At 43.8% G+C, this 20152-nt stretch overlaps 1 protein-coding gene across 3 annotated transcripts in view; it reads right to left on the bottom strand.

The window, feature by feature from the left end:
* chd1 (chromodomain helicase DNA binding protein 1) overlaps positions 1-17884 on the bottom strand; it is a 145268-nt gene extending 127384 nt beyond the window's left edge. For all 3 annotated transcript variants that reach the window (XM_056290539.1, XM_056290540.1, XM_056290541.1), the window contains exons 1-15: positions 17631-17884; positions 16101-16205; positions 15702-15903; positions 13488-13598; positions 12659-12867; positions 12279-12565; positions 11958-12183; positions 11722-11822; positions 11441-11619; positions 11222-11346; positions 10874-11090; positions 10673-10762; positions 10375-10565; positions 10088-10276; positions 9696-9858 (exon numbers count right to left, since the gene is read on the bottom strand). In XM_056290539.1, the coding sequence (XP_056146514.1) occupies positions 9696-9858; positions 10088-10276; positions 10375-10565; positions 10673-10762; positions 10874-11090; positions 11222-11346; positions 11441-11619; positions 11722-11822; positions 11958-12183; positions 12279-12565; positions 12659-12867; positions 13488-13598; positions 15702-15903; positions 16101-16153 (2343 nt within the window). In that variant the 5' untranslated portion in view covers positions 16154-16205; positions 17631-17884. The remainder of the gene's footprint in view (positions 1-9695; positions 9859-10087; positions 10277-10374; positions 10566-10672; positions 10763-10873; positions 11091-11221; positions 11347-11440; positions 11620-11721; positions 11823-11957; positions 12184-12278; positions 12566-12658; positions 12868-13487; positions 13599-15701; positions 15904-16100; positions 16206-17630) is intronic.
* Positions 17885-20152: the final 2268 nt, after the last annotated feature.

The raw sequence follows: 20152 nt of genomic DNA, 5'->3' as shown, positions 1-20152 counted from the left end.
AACATAGCTATAACTTACTTCTATAGGTTCCGTTTGTGTCCTGTTTTAGCACATTGAAATGAATTATCCAGCAGATGGCAGCATACTGAAGATACGTCAAAGAACGTAGGCTACGTAACAGCGTGGGATCATGGGTAGACGTATAGCCTATGTGTGTAGCTTTGTATTTGCGAAACATTTTTTTCATGTTGATAATGCTTATGTATAATTGCATATGTACATGCACACATAAGATGGGTTCCACTCCCAGCTTTACAAACTCACAAACAAGTATTATATATTTTGATAATGTAATGTAATTCTCAATTATTAATTGAGAATAATAAAAAGAGATGTAAGGATGGAAAGCATGGTACTATTTTTTTTTAACATACACAAAGATGGTAAATATCTTGAGAGTGATGATAAAAAAAAACACCCTAGTTATATCTGCAATCTCTGTGGCTCTACGAGGAATAGGGCTGTCACTTTAAGAAAAAAACATATTCGATATTCGTGGCAAATTGTACCCATATTCGAATTGTGTTCGAATTTCCACGTAAAAAAAGGCCTTTAAAATGGCAAGACTAAAAATAACCCGTAATTTATTGACCAGTAATTATTTTGATCATGCGTTTTACCATTTGTATCCACAAGAGGGGACAAGCAGACAGACAAAATATTTCGGTCGAAATAATTAGTGAAGTTTAATGCAAATTATGAAGTCAAATGTTGCCATATTTTCAAAAACAATTACCACAGAGTATGCTTCACAAAAAAGTAATAATAATGTCAATAATCCTCATGGCAATTGGGCTGCATTCAGCGCTGCCATGGCAATGTAACGTAGGCTACTAACAGAACGTGGCCTATAAGTAGCCTAGGCAAGCCCACCAAACTAAATAACTAAAATAAATAATAATAGTAATAATAAAATAAAAAATAGTGGGTTATGTGGCCTTTGTAAATATGATTATACATAGCCTACACATAGGCCTAACTGGACTGGGAGGCTACAAATTATTCACCAGGAATATCAACTGGTTAACGTGTTCAGTGTCAAGAGCGGAGCGCTTCTTGTTAACAATATTCCCAGCTGTGGAAAAGACTCGCTCAGAACGCTCTGATGTCCCGGGAACACTCAGCTACTTTCTTGCAAGCTGCGCCAGGTGGGGATATTTTGCGCTACCCAGCGTCTTCCACCATAGAAGAGGACTGCTGTCTGCTGGCATCGTTGTCTCTCTTCGGTAGGACCACATCTCTTGGTGCAGTACATTTTCTTGGTCGTCTCTCGTCTCGCCCCTTCCCTTGTATGTTTCTCCATTGCCGTCAGGGCCGTTTTTCGTGCGTGAGTGTCTGAGCTTAACGAATGCTCATCCGTCCCACTTTCAATCTCACGGCCATTTCTTCTTTAATGTTTGCGTGCACTTGGTCCTTCTGTTCCTCTGATAAATGCATTAAACTATGAAAGCGGGGATCCAGGTATGCTGCTTTATTCAATAACATGAATGTTGCTTCGTTATTTTTGTCATAACGCTTCCTCAAATCTGTGTCGATCTTTGCGGTCATTTCTCTCAAGCTGGGCATTGCATTAGGAATGGGTGAGCCAAGTTGACACAGTAGTACATGCTGTAAAGGCAATACAGCAGAAGCTGTGGGATATTTGTTAGTTGAAAAAGCCTCAGTCGCAATCTTGAACGGTCTAAGTATTTCACGCATCTGTTCGACTATGGACCATTCAGTTGTGGTTAGTTCGAGATTTGACAATTTTTTCTCAAATATTACAGCTGCAACAGCTGCCTGTTGTTCCGATGCCCTGCAGATCATTTCATATGTACTATTCCATCACGTAATGCAATCGTTAATTAATTTATCAGTTTTCAAGCCCAGCAAACGCTGTTTATCCTCCAATAGGTAGCTGTCGGTAGGTGACCTGCCGAAATGTGCGGCTGCTTTCTTTAGCCTGCTAAGTGTCGTGTCTATGGCTCTGACGTCTAGCCCTTTACGTACAGCTAGATTGATTGTATGTGCCATGCAAGGTATGTTAACGGTATCGAGGTACCTCTCCACAGCTGCATGCACATAGTTATGTGCATTGTCTGTTGTGACTGCGATCACCGATTCACGGGGAATGTGAAAATCCCTCAGTGTGCCAGAAATGCACTCCGTGACATTTTCTGCAGTGTGGCTACTTCTCAGATCTTTCGTTTGTAGGACAAAATCGTTCAGTTCCCATGCCTCCCACATTACGTGTGCTGTAACTGTAACATAAGCGTCTGTGGCTAGACGTCCACCCATCTGTAGTGAGTGCAATTTCCTTATCGCTTAGTATCTGGCGTACATTTTCACGAGGTGTATCGTAGAGTTTCACAGTGTTTTTAGTTATTGTGGTTCTGCTCGAGATAGTGTAACGTGGCTCAATTTCACGGAGAAAATCTTTAAAGCCTCCACCTTCCACGATGCTTATTGGCCGCATGTCTTTACATATGAATTTGGTGAGTTGTGAAGTGACCGCCTCTTTTCATGTAGAGGACAGAGCAGCCGAAGGTGAGAAAAACGTTATCAGCCTCGGTTGTTTAGCAGCAGACGCACCAGCAGGGTCCTGCAGTTCTTTGTATTCGGCCGGATGATGGAACTGCATGTGAGACCGTAGGTTGGTCGTGGAACTATGGCATGCTAGTTCACGCTCACATAGTTTGCATATTACCTTGTCCTTGTTTTCAGTCTTTCCATTTACAGTCCAAAAACCAAAGTGTTTCCAAATCGCACTCCTAAGATTCTCTGGACTGACGATCTTTCTGGTATGCTGATCATCGGGCTCGTTGTCGGCAGCACCAAATTCCTCCATTTTCTTGTTTCTGGCTGCAGCCTAGGCCTACGTTTCCGCTCCATGGACTTATGGGTAATGGACTTATGGGTAATTAGAGCTGGAATTCTTGCCGTAGCCTACTTTTGGCATTTTTGACATTGATTAATTAATAATTCTAAAGTACAATCAACCAATTTATTTATTTATTTATTTATCGGCTTATTTATTTATTTAATTCGAATTTCCCCATTTATGTTCGAATCTCGTGTTTTTATGCAAATTCGAAATTAAATTCGATATTCGAATATAATGTGACAGCAGTAACGTCTTACTCATAAGTGGCTCTCCTAAGAAAATTAGTGAGTACCACTGCTCTAAGACTATACAATATAAACAAGACGAAATACAAAAAAACATTTAAAAAGTCCTTGTTGATTCTCTCAATTCACTTCTATCAGAGGAACAAAATCAGGAATCAAGAATGAGGAACATTTATTTGTCATTTCATTCCATGCACCTGCACATATGAAATCAAATGAAATATCACCTCTCCCAGCCCACAGCAGTGCAGCACAAAGACAAAAACACACAGCCAAACCACAAGAACACATATATCCAAACTACAAAAAAACTTCAAAAACATATATATCCAACATAACCACAAAAAAAAAAAATCTCTGTGCAAGAGAGCATTAACGTCAAACATTAACAGCTGCAGTAACTGAAACAGATCCAAACATTGCCATCTCCAGGCTCAAAGCGAATAAGTCACCCAGTCCGGATGGCTTCTGGTTAGAGTGGAATAAGGGCCCAGACACACCAAATTGACATCAGAGAACTAGCGGCGATGAAGGCCGACTGTTGTGTCGCCTCACGTCGCCTGCATCTAGGCCAAAAATTAGCACTTGAACACACCGCAAAGACTACAGCCAACGGCCAACTAGCATGTATGTCTGCGCCTGCGTAAGAGAAAATAACTCTTCATACCAGCGGGTGGCAGCAGTTTGTATTCATCATTCAAAATTTGAAACCGGATGACCCAGGATATTTACCGTGTGCTAGCAAACAACAACAGAAACAATTACGAACAATTTCTAAAGAGTTCAATGGCCAAAAAGAAAATCTTACCTGATATAACAAGTTTATTTTCAATCTCACGCCAGAGTTCTATTTTCACCACTTGGTTGGCATAACGTTTTTCTGTAATGTCATACAGAGCTGGCCTCTCCTGAATCATGCTGAACAGCTGGTCTTCAGTTTCTTCATTCCAGATTGCCATGTTTTTGTGAAAAAAATTAGCTTCTTGAGCCTTCTGTGTGTGGCCTCTTGATTTTGTTGTTTGCTTGCTTTCGTAACTTCTGTTTGTCTTCTTGTGCACTGATTCGCTAAGCTGAACAGCCAATAAGAGTGATCACTCTCACCGACGGGTTCCACCGCCGATTCAACATGCTGAATCGGCCAAAAAGCTGGCAACAGGGGTCCAACTAGTGCCAACAGTGTGGGACACACCGCAAAAAACTAGGGCCACAGATGCCCACCGACGGCCAGACGTTCGTCGGCCTGGTGTGTCACAGCCTTAATGCTTTTCAACTTGAGTTAATACCAAGCCTTCTTCGGGCTTGCAATACATCCTTAATGCATGCTAAAATCCTCCATCATGGAGGGAGGCAGTGATCTCAGTTATCCCAAAGGAGGATAAGGACAGATTAGAATGTGGATCATACAGACCAATTTCAGTGTTGAATGATGATTACAAATTACATACAGACATCCTTGCCAGACGACTTGAAAAGATCTTTCCCCAGCTTAGACATAATGACTAGACTTGGTTTATCCCACAAAGACAAGCTCACGATAGCATTAGACGGTCATTGCACATATTCAACCATATCCAACAGAATAAATTGGAAGCCTTCTTAGTTAGTCTGGGTGCTGGGGAAGGCAGTGAGTTGGCCATTCTTATACAACGTTCTTGAAAGATTTGGCATGCACAAAAACTTTGCAAAAGGCATCCGTACGCTATATAATAAACCATTAGCCTGCCTGAATAAAAAATAAACGGGTACCTTTCAGACACTATTATATTAGAGCGTGGTTCGAGACAAGGGTGCCAAAACTCACCATTACTCTTTCCCATATCCTCATGCTGTGGCTGATCAACTTTATACCTCTCTAGTTGGTACAGTTCTGCACATCGCCCGTGTTCTTGAAAATCGCTACCAGTATGCTTCTTCTCCACTCCGCAGGCATCCTCTCACTTTCCACAATTGTGTTAAACAATCTAGTTAAAAACCCCACTGTCATCTCTCTTAAACATCTCTATGCCTCCACAGGTATGCCATCAGGACCAACTGCCTTTCCACTCTTCGTCCTCTTCATAGCTTCTCTCACTTCCTCCTTGCTAATCAACTGCACTTCCTGATTCACTATCCCCACACCATCCAACCTTCTCTCTCTCTCATTTTCTTCATTCATCAGCCCCTCAAAGTACTCGTGCCACCTTTTATATTTTTAAGAGTTTTATTCCATTTTTTATTACACCAAAACAGAATGCCGCAGCTGCTGATGAAATGTGTGCTCCTTCCACCTTCTCCATTTTTTTTTTAAAAAGTTATGTTCCATTTTTTTATTGGGGGGATGCCATATGTTGGTGACAGTGTGGAATTCAGGACGCCAGTCACTGGCACATATTCTGGGAGTGCCTAATGATAAAACCGTTCTGGGCAGGGCTTCACAAAGCATTGAAAAAGCATACTTAACAATGATCTGCCTTTGCAACTTTCCACATTATTGTTAGGAAATGCTGATTTCCAGGCAGGACAGCCTGATGAATATTTATTTGGCATTTTGACATCCACTGGTAAAAAAGCGCTCACAAAGCGTTGGTTACTTCCTGAACCCCACACAATACAGGAGTGGACTGACACAGGTGCCAACATTGAAAAATTTAAAACCAGAACAGCAAGGGTGAAAAACCAGAATTTGCCTATAAAAAACAAAACATGGTCATCAAAGACAAAGTGAACTCGAAAAAAAAGTACTCCAGACCATTCTAAATGTATTGTCGTTGACTTATTGGTATCGTTATTCGTTTCACATGTGTATTTGAAAGGGTCAAACAACAGTCTGTGAATTAGGCTAGAAGTACTACATCAAGTACTGTACGTTAAATTACTGTATATTTGCTCCACTACAAGGCTTTGAAAAGCACAGCACTGTTCCTTTAAATTGGATGTCATTAGACAATTTCCCAAGGTAAGAGAAAAGCTAACTTTTTTAGGGTGGGTTAACCATCACTTTAACACAGGGTATTCCCCACAGACTATTAGATGACATTAGATTACTGATCTAATTTACACCGATCAGCCACAACATTAAAACCACCTGCTTAAACCAGTTTTTTTCATGATTAAAAATGCTTTAAACTGTATAAACGTGTCTATAAACACTTAATATTTCACTATTTGATATGTGTACTTATATAAGCAGATAATCATAAGTGAATTGCATTCTAAAGTCAAATTTTTAAATGAAAATGGAAATTTTCCAGGCTGATTTGCGAAGGGGTGGGGGGTGCATTGTTTTGTTATTTAAATATCTTGGTATGTACTGGTGTTCATGATGACGTCTATCTTAACAGGTGCTCCAGAACCTGTAGAATTATTCATTTTTAAAGACCACCCACCATATCTAAAAATGCATGGCATCTAATCCTACGTCAGTTTCACCCTTCTTCCCTCCACTGGAATTACATGGTACTGCATGTGGTGAAACTTACGTAGGAATAGACCCCATGCATTTTGAAATATCTCCGTTATGTTGTGAAAAAGACACAGCAGGCGAAGCTCTACTCAGAGCGTAGTCCATTTAATCAACAACACAACTAACTACCTTCACTGACGTGACTCAGGTAAAATGTTTAACAGGACTGTTGACTGGACCTCTTCATATGCAGATAATGCAAGAAGTTGAGTCACGACCCTATCTACTTCTTCATTAAAATATCGTACAACTGGATATAGTTGTGTGTCTTTATCATTGCTGCCGTCAGCCGCAAATGCGAAAAATCTGACTTTTAATATAGTGGCCAAGTCGACCGTCGACGTAGCTGCCAAGCTTTGTGTAATAGCAGTTGTCTTGGTTCTTAAACGCGCATACGTTGAGGCGATTTTGCTGTCCAGAAATAGGTAAATTGTGCTCTATAATAAAATTGGTAAATAACGTCTCTGCGTTGTGTCGGTCAGTGAAAAATCCATCAACTGATTTGTCATCTCTGACGACTTTTGCATATCTGCCATGTTTGATGGTTTTATTGTGCTGTATTAAATCGTTCAACCCACCATGATTGATGGAAATGTCGCATCTGCAGTACTCACAATACGCATAAAAATCAGAGTTTACTCGGTTTGATAAACGAAAATAGTTTAGAATACTAAACTTTTGGTGGCAAGTCCTAACTTTCTTTGAGGTAGACGCCGTCATCACTGGCACTGCATTTAATTTTTTCGCTAAACTCACACAGGTTCTTCTTGCTACAGAGAAAGACCGCTTACATTGCAGCTGTTTATGAACTCTCGTAGTTGTGATTAGTCTCGCCTATTTCGGCTTCTCATTGGATGCCCAAGTTAGTAGATAACTGGTAGATAACTGGCGGGGGGGGGGGGGGGGATCCAGAAAAACGTAGCATTTATGACCTTTCTCGTGACACCATAGTAGAGGGTCAAATCCGTAGCTACTACGTGTAAACCGGAACAGTTGGTACCACTGGATAGATATAGTAAAAGACATTTATGTTATGGAAAAGATTATTTTTTCCCTCTGTCTTCAGAAAAATAAGTTCATTAAATTTTAGACCAAGTGGGTCAAATATGTAAGGCCCTTATGGCCTGGTTTTGGGAAGATACTGAATAAATGACATTTTTTATACACCCTCTCTCTTTACCCTCACACTCCTTTTCCCTACCACTCATTGGGAACCTTCACACTCTTCCTACCACAGACTGAGAATGCTCATATCACCTCTCTCCCGTATAGACTCTTATGTGCACAATCTACCTCTCCCAAATTGTATGAAGTTCATAAAATTTGCTTATTTTTAAATTTCTCATTTTATTTTTTTTACTTTTAATTTCTCTTGTAAGTTTAAAAAAACCTGAGTGGCAGAGGAAAATGAAACTGCTTTTGCACTGATATAAATTTTCTAATTTATACTGTTGTGAAAAATTAAGAATAAAAAAAAAAACAAAAACAGAACAAACTTTCACACCCGTCACCCTCTCCAGCCACAATACACAACCCAACCACTCTCCCCTCCCCACTGAACCCCCACCCGCACTCAGGATCTGTGTTGAGAACGTTCACCAGCTCTTCCTGAGACGAAGACGAGGAAGGCACCAGACCAGGATAGCGTTTCACCTTCCTGTCTTAAAGTCTGTGCTGACCAGCTGGCCCCCATTTTCACACTGACCTTCAACAGATCACTGGAGCTATGTGAAGTCCCCTCCTGCTTCAAGAGCTCCACTATCATCCCAGTCCCCAAGAAATCCCGTATCACAGGATTAAATGACTACAGGCCCATTGCCCTAACATCTGTGGTCATGAAATCCTTTGAGAGACTGGTTTTGGCCTACCTGAAGGAAATGACAGGTCCCCTGCTTGACCCCCTGCAGTTTGCCTACCAACCAAACAGATCAGTGGAGGATGCAGTCAACATGGGCTTGCACTACATCTGCCAACACTTCAACTCCCCAGGGACACACGCAAGGGTCCTGTTTGTGGACTTCAGCTCAGTATTCAACTCCATCGTCCCAGATATCCTTCACTCCAAACTCACACAGCTCATTGTACCAGCCCCAATCTGCCAGTGGATTAAAAACTTCCTGACAGACAGAAGGAAACTGGTGAGGCTGGGGAAAAATTGCATCTGGCACCCAGACAATCAGCACTGCCCCCCCCCCCCCGGGATGTGTGCTCTCCCCCTACTGTTGCCCCTCTACACAAATGACTGCACCTCAGGTGACCCGTCTGTTAAACTCCTGAAGTTTGAAGATGACACAACCAACATTGGCCTTATCCAGGGTGGTGACTAGTCTGCATACAGACAGGAGGTTGATCAGCTGGCCCTCTGATGCAGCCATAACAACCTGCAGCTAAATATGCTCAAAAAAGCGGAGATGACAGTCGACTTCAGGAGGAGTCTCCCAACACTACCCCCCTCATCATACTCAACAGCACAGTGTCTATGGTGAAAACCTAGACTTATGGGTTCCACAGTCTCCCAAGACCTAAGGTGGGCATCCAACATAGAGACAATTATCAAAAAGGCCCAGCAGAGAATGTACTTTCTCTACCAGCTCAATAAATTCCAACTTGCCTCAGGAACTGTTGATTCAGTTTTACACTGCAATCCTCTGCACATCCATCACTGTCTGGTTTGGTTCGGCCACCAAACAGGACAGGGACAGACTACAACAACGGACAGTTAGGTGCCAACCTGCCCTCCATTCAGGACTTATACACCTCCAGACTCAGGAAACGGGCAGGCAACATAACTGCAGACCCATCATACACCCTGGTAACAACATGTTCCAACTCCTCCTCTCTGGCAGGCACTATAGAGCACTGCACCCCAAAACAACCAGATAATAATAATAACAATCATTACATTTATATAGCGCTTTTCTAGACACCCAAAGCACTTCACATTGAAGGAGCAATTATATACATATTATACATATACATAAAAACAGTTTCTTTCCGCAGACTGTCACTAAAATGAACCCTTTTTCCTGTTTGATTACCATCTGTTGCAATTCAGCTCACTGGATTTTACATCTTCAATCAGGTCGTGCAATACATATCATAGAATCGGGCCCCCATCTTGGGGGTGAGAAGGGACGAAACCAACCTGTAAGGCATCAGCCCTGCTATGGAACTCGCCATCCTCGGGTGGCTTGACGAGGTAGCAATGGTTGCAGCACTTCTTCAGCTCCATCATTACATTGAGGAAGCCCGACGTGCTGCCCTTGGCACCTTTGCTCAGCGCCTTGTAGTTCCTAGTCAGGATCCACCTGGAACATAGGTACAAATCACAACTGGTACCTCCTCAGCTTGATTGTAATGAGCACAGTTCAGAAAAAAAGATTATTATCAAGAGAACGTGAATGCTAGGCAACTCATCAAAGTTGCATTGCCTGGCAAGAAGAAGTAAAATGGGTTATCCCGCACATCATGTCTCTTTTCGTTATCCATAGTACACTTCGGATAGTATACGGCAGAAAAACCACCAGGATGTCTCACTTGTAGTACTGCTTCTGGATAGCGCTCATCTCCACCCGAAGGATCTGCTCCACTTTGGCTGGGAGCGACTTCTCCACATCCTTCTTGACCCGGCGCAGCAGGAACGGCTCCAGCTCCTTGTGCAGGCTGGTGTAGCCTGAGTCCCGGCCCTTGCCATGCTCCTCTTCGAACAGCTCCCAAGAGTGGAACCTTGAACACAAGAGAGTGAGACAAATACATCAGTTTACAGACAAATTGGAAATCACTTTTTGTTTTGACACTGCTGCTGCTGATGAAATGTGACCTACTTCTCAGCCATGATGAAATGCAACAGGGACCAGAGCTCCTTCAGCGAGTTCTGCAGCGGGGTTCCCGTGATGAGCAGCCGGTGGTTGGACTTGAAGTCAATCATGGTCTTGTAGAGAAGGGAGTCATCGTTTTTCAGGCGGTGCGCCTCATCCACGCCAATGAACGCCCAGTTTACGGCCCCCAGGAACGACTACGTTAAAAAGCATCGGTTTCATTAAATAAAAAGACAAACGAAACTTAAGAAAAAATGCGAATAAAAACAAATCAAAGAAATTGCGAGTGGGAGAAGTAGCCGACCTTATCCTTGAGGAGGATTTCATACGTTGTGAGGAGGACATTGAACTTCAGCCTCTTATTCTGGACGTGCATCCACTCGTGCATTCGGATCTAAAAACAAAAAAAGAGATATAAACCTAAAGGAAGTAATTTGTTGCATCTTGCTTGTCACGAAATTCGATTTTTTAAGATATTATAAGAGTAAAGAAAAAGAGAAAAAACCATGTTCCTGCTGCTGACATCGCCGAGGTAAACCACCACGTTAATCCGCGGTGCCCACAGCTGGATCTCCCTTTGCCAGGAAGTGAGTGTGGACAGTGGCACAACAAGCAGAAAAGGCCCGTATAGCTGGTGCTCGTGGAAGAGGTAGTTAAGGAAGCAGATGGTCTGGATGGTCTTGCCCAGGCCCATTTCATCAGCGAGGATGCAGCTGTTACCCCTATAGACGGGGCGAAGAAAGGGGTTAGGGGAGAAGAAAGGGGTTCGGTATTAAGAAGTTAAAAGTTTTCATAGGACTGAAATCACTCCATCACCCCACCCAACACCACCCAGGGTCCCATCGAGTCATACTTGCACCACGAGTGAGCCATCCAGTTCAAGCTGTCCATCTGGTAGTCCCGGAGCTCGAGCCCATCGCCCCCCGCATAGGATGGCGGCTTCTTCATTGGCACAAACCGAGGCCTCTGCTTCAGCACCTGTAAGACAGACAACGGCAGCGACACGCGTTAGCAGTTCATAAGGGTCATGCTGTCCGCTCACATTCTCACAGAACGACGCATAACAAACCACCTTGCAGTCTCTGGACGGGATGGTCTTGGACTGGTTTCGGCTCACGTAGTCGTCAATGCACCGCTGGAACTTCCGGGCAATGAGCGCGCCGTCCTCCCAGCTGCACTCCGAGTATGGCAGGCCCAGCCACTTGCACAGGTAGTCCGGGTAGCCAGCAGCCGACTTCTGGTTTGAGTGCCCTGCTCGGAAAGAAAAAAGGTGAGGATTCATTCGATTGAGTTGCTAAGATACGTATAATCCGAATGCATAAATATGTCGATTCATAACAAAGTGGATCATACCGATGATCCGCTCGACGACCTGATACTGCGAGTGCAAGTCATCCATGAGCTCCTCCTGACAGTTCAAATACTCGACGTCCTCCGGCGATGCTGACTTCAACCTAGAAAGGAGAAAAATGTAACGTTAGAGAGCCTAATAGCTAATAAATACATTGCACTTGTAATAACGAGGTGACTAAAACTTAATACGCCCTAATAACGCGAGCAATCTTTGCTAACAATTTTTCAGTGCTGACCATTTCTTTTTCTCCTGCTCCTTTTTCTTGAAGTTGTCCAGCTTCTTCATGCCCTTGACGTTCTGCTGTTTGAGGCTCTCCTCTGTCTCCCAGGTATTATGGATGTGCGACCAGTTTTTCCATTTGATCAGGTACTGCGTCTCGCCGACCTCAGTGGCAGCGTCGAAGTCACCATTTGGGTCCCCGTCCGCCTCAATGGTGTACACCGTGGTGGTACCTCCCGTAGCTGTTGGGGAGTTAAAAAAAACTTTGCTGCATGTATATTCATAAGAGGAGAGGAATCCTGTCTAAAATTCGTCGAACGTCTCCGTCCCCCCTTACCTCCTTTTCTCCCTGTTCTGCTCTCCATCACCCTTTCGAGGGTCTCGAACTCGTCCTCCTCGGGCGGTGGCACATCTTCGCCTGGCACTTCCACAAGGTCATCCGAGTCTGTCCGCAATTCCTCGTCCTCCTTGTAGCTGACATTGACGGTGGCCTGCCGCCGCGGCCCCGCCGACACCACTTTGCCGTGGCCGTTGGCAGTGTCGTCGAAGGATGATGACGACGATGAACCCGCCTGGGGTTTCTTCCTCTGGGCACCGCTTTTATTTCTCGTTTGCGCATTCACCCTGAAAGTAAAAAACAAACACCAGCATGGAAAGCCAGATGAAGATTTGTTAAACATCCTTCACATTCACAAAAAGGGACAACCATCTACTTACTTTGCAGGGGGCTTTCTGCTCCGGACTTTATGGCTGGGCTCGTAGTCTGATGCCGTCTCATCACTGTTGTCCCCCGCTGAAGCAGAATCCGAATCAGAGCCACTCCCAGAATCGGATCCGGTCCCGGACACAGAGGAGCCAGAGTTTCTTCTCCTCCTTCTTCTTCTGGATCCGCTCGAAGAGTCGGACTCATCACTGCTCGACGAGTCCTTTAAAGCGACAGCATGGGGGGAAAAAAGGTGCAATAAAGGCTAGAATTGTGCATGGAGCCACTCGACGCCGGGTTTTTCCTGATTTTCTATGCTGTGAATTGAGTAAACTCATCAATAAGAGGTTAACATTTCCATATAATGCTACGTCTACATAAAAAAAAATGTACGTAGCATAGATACCAGAAATCGCAACTCCTATGGTAAAGTAATGAAGCATTAAACCTTTGGCCTCCACCTCGTCAACCAGCATCGCAGTTCACTCACTCCAGTAGCACAATATATAAAGAAAGATTTTTAGCGTCAAAGAATGAATCTCTATGGATTTTCTATAACACAAAATCAAAAACAGGTTTGTTTGTAAAATCTTAATACGAACGGATAAGTCAGATCCACTTCACCCCGCTATATAACACAGAGGTAGGAAAGATCAGCTATGTGGCCGTTTTAAGTTTTCCAAACAAAGTCCAAGCAAACTATTTTGCAATATTATCACGATGAGCTATTGGCGGTCACGAGAGGCAGCGTGGGAAATCAGGATTTGGAAATTTTATGGTAAAAGAATAAAACCATGTAACATGTTACAACGTTAATATTAAACTGACTGACTTGACACCAACCTCGTCGGATGCGCTATTTGAAGAGCTCTGTCGCCGCTGTTGGAGCTGCTGCTGCTTCCTTAGCATGGCCGACCTCTGCACCGCCAAAATGCTTGGGTTAGATTTCCAGAACTGCAACGATGAACGCGGTGGGAAAAAAAAGAAAATCAAAGTCCAAATTGGAAATTGTTCGAATAAACTACTGCTATACCATGCAAGCCTGCATCTACGGTTGCCCAAATAACACAGGTAATAATAAATAGTGACCTATTTCTATCATACCTTTCTGAACAGCATTACAGGATGCCTTACACAACAGGATTAAATTAATGCAGTCAAGATAAAACAATAAAATACAATAAAAATAAAGGACATAATGTCAGATCCGCTCAACAGAGCAAGGTAAAACACGGTCAGGATAAAGTCACAAGAGCATAATTAAAATTAATTTGAGCCGATAAAACAATGATTATGATAAAAACAATTAAAATAAGGTGATGAAAGAAAAATATAAAAATATAAAGAATCATCCATCCATTATCCAAACTGTTTATCCTGCTCTCAGGCTCCCTAGGTGTGATTGTGTGTGTGTGTCGAGTGTGTCTTAGAATTTGTTAACAGACTGGCAGCAGAGTTTTGAATGAGCTAGAAGTGGGCGATGGACTTTTGACTGAGCCCTGAATACAGGGAGTTACAATAATCCAGACATGATGAGATGAATGCATGGATGACTTTTTCAAGGTCCATTTCAGATAGAAAATTTTTAATTCTTGTGATGTTCCTAATTTGGGGAAAGCAAGACTGTACTACCTTGGTGATTTGTGTGTCAAAACAGAGCTTGGAGTCAAAAAAGACACCTAAGTTGCAAGCAGAGTGCTAAACATTGGAGGACATGTTCCCTAGACTCTTTTCCAGGTCACCAGTTAGGTTAGGGGGGACGAATAAAAGGACCTCCGATTTGGACTCATCGAACCAGAGGAAAAACAAGGCATAACACGGAAATACCATGTGTATCGTAAGCAGGACATAAAGCTGGGTGTCATCCACATAATAGTGAAAACTAATATTATGATGACGGATGATCTGACCCAGGTGGAGCATGTAAATGGAAAACAATGGTGTACCAATAATTGACCCCTGGGGGACACCACATGCAAGGGGGGCTGAGGATGAGGAGAACTCTCCTATTATAAATGTCTGTGAATGTTCTCATTCATCCAGGTCATGGTTATCCAAAGGAATTGAATCGAGTGCAACTGGACTTGGTGCATATCCGTGAAGACGTTTTGCCTCTCATCCAAGAGTTTTCATCAGTTCGTGCCTTTCTGACTAGACCAAGCTTCTTCACGGATATGCACCAAGTCCAGTTGCACTCGATTCAATTCCTTTGGACTCCTATAATAAACAGAGAAAGATCTGTCAGATAGGTAGGATTGGAACCAGGCAAGAGCAGTACCCTTATTGCCAACATAGTTTTCCAGGCATATTTAAAACGATGTTGTGGTTGACTGTATCAAAAGCGGAACTTGGGTCAAGCAGAATTAAAATTGAAGCACCAGAGTCAGCGGTGGGCAAAAAAACGTTGGTAACTTTAATGAGAGCTGTTTCTGTGCTGTGGTGGGTACGGAATCCTGACTGAAATTGCTCCAAAATACTAAAACTATGTGTGTGTTTATTTGAAGAGCAACAGACTTTTCTAAGATTTTAGTTAAAAAAAGGTAGATTTTAAATTGGGCTAAATTGCTTAAAACAAGAGGGTTGAGAGTAGGCTTCTTCAGGAGGTAGCAGCCGTCTGTTTCCAGGGATGGGCAACATGATCCAGAAGGGCCAGTGTGGGTGCAGGTCTTTGGGTTCTTAGATATAAGGTTGAAATTACCTTGTGATTTGGGTTAGGGTTACGGTTGGGGTTAACTGTAAAATTACCTGTAAAAAATAGCACCTTATTACTAGGAAATTACAAGGTAATTTCAACCTTATTTCTAAGAAATTATGTGATAATTGCCAACTTATTACTAGGAAATTACTAGGTAATTTCTGACCCCCTAAAATAAAGTGTTACCGGTCTTAGTTCCAACCAAGGAGATATACACCTGATTCTATTAGTCACCATTCTATTAGTCTTTGCTAAGGACCTTGATTTGTAGACGCAGGTGTATAACTGCTTGGTTGGAACAAAGACCTGCACCCACACCGGCCCTTCTGGATCATGTTGCCCATCCCTGGTTTAGGCAATACCTCCGCTCCGTCGATGTTCGACTTGTTCGGGGGCTCCACCTTCTTCTTAGACATTCCGGAGTCAGAATCCGAATGGCTCGCTGAGTCAGCGCCGCTTCCCGAGTCGCTGCCACCCGACCGGCTGCTACTGCTGCTGCCACTGCTGCTGCTGGAGGAGGTCGAACTGGAGGCCGAGCCGGAGACGGATTCGTCATCGGAGTTACTGAGGACATTCGTTGGGACACCAAATACAAATGTTCAATACAAATACAAATGTAGTCTTCATCAACAAGAAAATCCATTTGCAGTACACCGAAAAGAGAAATATCAACACCGTTATCTTTGGCATATAAAACGGATTCGGGATCTGGAGAAACAAGTTATAAAAAGCCACTCGCAAGCAGCAATCGGTTTACTTACCTCGATTCTCCGCCGCTGTTGCTGACACTCTCGTCCTCGCCACGTCTGGCCATGTTCCTTACGTCCCAGAACGTGCTTTATCACACGAACGCTTGGCGTCCTCCACTTTCCAACGGGAAAAGATAACAGACACAGATACACAGATGTCACTGATGCACTGATGCGCAGATGTCACTGATGCACAAACTTTTGAGTATACATATATACACACACACACACACACACACACACACACACACACACACAGAGCATCGGTCTGCTCAATCGGGAAAGCGGAAATAAAAAAAGTGTTAAATATAACATATTTACGAAAAATGAAAAATACAAATTTCCCAAAAGAGAGGGAATAAGCGATGGATTACCCCCCATTTCTGATCCATATCTGCACGGACTTGACACCGTAAGCGAACGGAGAAAAGCGCCGCTCTTCTCCGTGCGCTTTCCGTAATCACATCTTAAACGAATTAAGATTTGTTTGGGGGGGGGTTTTAATAGCAAATCTTCCAAAAACTAATTCATAAATACTTTACTATGGTTATTCCCTATATAGGCCTGGCGTAGGGGGTAGTTAGCAGCGCTTGCGTATCTCGACAAAAAGCCGCTAGATTAGCCTCGTTGCCGACTTAAAAGCTGGTTAGATTAGCGCTATTTCATATCACCTTGCACCGGCAAACAGCCCGCCCGCCATACGAACACCGAGGCGGGGTAAACGAGTTTGGACGACGCCGTCCTCGATGCGCTTTCCAGACGACTCAACTATCGGCTAACTACACCAGGCTAGGCTAGCTGAGGTGATGGCGATTAGCGGTGGGGTGGGGTTAGCCGCATGACACGGAGACGTAGCTAACGTTTATGTGTGTAAACTACGCGGAGAAACACACTGGGCAAGGGCTATCCCAAAATAAACCCCACAATTTCGCGGAGTTTATATCCACAAACAAACACGGCACGCTAGCGTGCTAGCTTTAAACCCGTATTACGCTTCCCTTTCTTGCCTGTGTTTAGCCGTTAGCCTCCGTTTCTGCTGCTACACCGCAAAACGCGTCGACATTGACTAAAAAAAAAAACGCAACGTTTTGGCTAAATGTATTCCCGCTAAATGTCACACAGTTTAGGACACACTGGCATTTTAACCTCAGCGGACCTAAACGTCCAGTTTTCGGTTCTGGGGGGGGGGGTTAACACGGATGCTAACGCACAATAACAGAAGAAAGTTGCGGCTAGCGTTGACCAGCAAAAGAGCTAATGGCGCGGTGTAAACCGCAGTTAAATAATTCGCTTTTAAGACTTTTAAACTGCGTTATCAAGTCAGTCTGAGATAATCCATAAAACCCCACTTTGCTTTGTACTCGTACTCGCCGCACTCCGACGAGCTAACCATTCTTCCCCTAGCTAACGTTAGCAGCGGCTCCTTCTCCCACCAATTCAAACACATGAACGTTGTAAACAATGTCAGCTGGACGGCTTTTCTTCCAACAGAACGCACCCGGAGTTTTTAAGTAGTTGAAACGTTCGGGTTTGGAAAGTTACCTGGAAATTTAAGCGATGATGATCCCCTTTTTTCCTCCTTTTATCCCCCTTGGCTAGCTAACTCCCGATCAGGGAGAGTAGCTTCCAATAAGCGATTGCGGTTTTGGACGTTTGGACACTACTACTTCCGGTTTCTTCTCGGCTCTTATTCCTAAAAAACAAGTATGGAGTCAAGTTAATGTTTCCAAAATACGACTTGAAAGAGTTTTAGAAAGACGGCATTCGGAGAAACAGGAGGACTTCGTGTTGGATCGCGTCCGCCATGATGATGACGCCGTCGGGGGAGGGTTTCGCTTCATAAGGTGTCGCAGTTCGAGTGGAAACCCCGGGCTGTGACGTCACGACAGCGTCCTGAACCGTCAACCGGAAATTGTAATTAAACTTTTCTCTCTCTCTCTCCCTCCCTCCCTCTCTCTCTCTCTCTCTCTCTCCCCCCCTCAATTTAATGCAATTCAGCAGGGCTTTACTGGCACGACCATATTATATCCTGTTATATAGTATTGCCAAAGCACAACAGTAAATACAGTTTATAACATACAAACTATAATAGAAAAAAAGAGAAAAAAGGTTGCTGTATAGTTAAAAACAAACAAACAATCAACCAGCCAATTTAACAATAAATTTAGTACTGCAAACGTTCATTTAAAGAGGAGAATAAAACATAGAAAAGGAAGAAACCTGTGTGTGTGTCAGGCACGGCGTTATGGGTGGGCCTGACGGTCCTAGGCCCGCCCACTTTTCACTAGGCCCACCCTACAATTTTCCTACCCAACAAAATATATTATATATATTATTTTTTACAAATTTTCATTTAGTCATAAATGATTCGAAATCAGCCAATAATCGTATGATTTTGTGCTAAAATTAGTTTTTATCAACATAATTTTATATGTTGATGTTCATGCGCAAGCAAGTTCATGAGACACGTGATGTGATGTTCGACGCCAGCGGGCTAGGCTAGGCTAGTTCCAACTGCCATACCAAGCGTTGCTTTTTTTCACGAAAACATATAAGCGGTCGGCTATGCTACCGTATGTGGGTGTAGGCTATAGCACAACCAACTTTGTTTAAGTTCTTTAAACGTGCACGAACGGTGTCAGACTCGGAGTCGTCACTGCAACCAGGAGATGACCAAGAGTTGGTATCCACAACTCCATGCTCTTCCTCTCCGCCACCTCAGGATGCTAGCAGCAGCAGCACGGATTATGCTAGCAGCAGCAGCACGGATTATGCTAGCACCAGCAGCATGGATTATGCTAGCAGCAGCAGTATGGATCATGCTAGCACCAGCAGCACGGATTATGCTAGCAGCAGCAGCACGGATTATGCTAGCAGCAGCAGCACGGATTATGCTAGTGTAACCAGGTTAAAATTAATGTTTTATTTTGTTTGAGTATGAAATATCACCAAATCCTGTCTGTGTGCTGTTATTTGTGTTTACTACATTTTATTTTATGTCATTATTTACTTTTATGTATGTTTGACAACGACCGTCATATACGTGTACTGTCGCTTTAAGAGAGAGGTCTTGTGGGTACACAGAAGAGGGAACGCGGGAGAGGCCATTTTTGTTTTGTGGGAGGAGTCTCAAGCAGCGATCGAGCCGAGCCACGCGTGTTTCTTACCGTAGCACAGTTTTGCTGGTTGAGGAGAACGTAACCTTGAGTATCCCTGTAAGAAGATACTGCAAGCTGTGGGATAAAATACTTGTTTATCCTTTCTTAAATCGGAGTCCCGTGGACGGTTTCTCCTTCTAACGCACACGAGTGAAGTCCGGGCAGTGGTTGAACTTCGACCCCCACGTCCGTAAGAAACACCGCTCCCGCTGGAGGACTGGACGTTTGTCGAAGGGTTTGAAACCAAAATAAATGGCAAGGTGGGCCAAATAGAGTCCTGTGTGTCCCCCCTCCTTCCTTGATCATGATGATGATGATGATGATGATGAGAGACTGAGGGCCCCCCACAACACCTGGGGCCCCACCCAACTAGAACACAACGCAGAGCTAATGATGAGAGTGACAGGGTGCAGCAGGCTGACCAGCATAGAACAGCATAGGACTGCCCCCGTTACACTAGCAGCAGCAGCACGGATTATGCTAGCAGCAGCAGCATGGATTATGCTAGCACGGATTATGCTAGCACCAGCAGCACGGATTATGCTAGCAGCAGCAGTATGGATCATGCTAGCACCAGCAGCACGGATTATGCTAGCACCAGCAGCACGGATTATGCTAGCAGCAGCAGCACGGATTATGCTAGCACCAGCAGCACGGATTATGCTAGCAGCAGCAGCAGCACGGATTATGCTAGCAGCAGCAGCACGGATTATGCTAGCAGCAGCAGTATGGATCATGCTAGCACCAGCAGCACGGATTATGCTAGCACCAGCAGCACGGATTATGCTAGCAGCAGCAGCACGGATTATGCTAGCACCAGCAGCACGGATTATGCTAGCAGCAGCAGTATGGATCATGCTAGCACCAGCAGCACGGATTATGCTAGCACCAGCAGCACGGATTATG

Source organism: Lampris incognitus, chromosome 12 (genome assembly GCF_029633865.1).
Source record: "Lampris incognitus isolate fLamInc1 chromosome 12, fLamInc1.hap2, whole genome shotgun sequence".
NCBI classification, from domain to species: Eukaryota; Metazoa; Chordata; class Actinopteri; order Lampriformes; family Lampridae; genus Lampris; species Lampris incognitus.
This window is presented reverse-complemented; position numbering and strand designations above follow the sequence as displayed.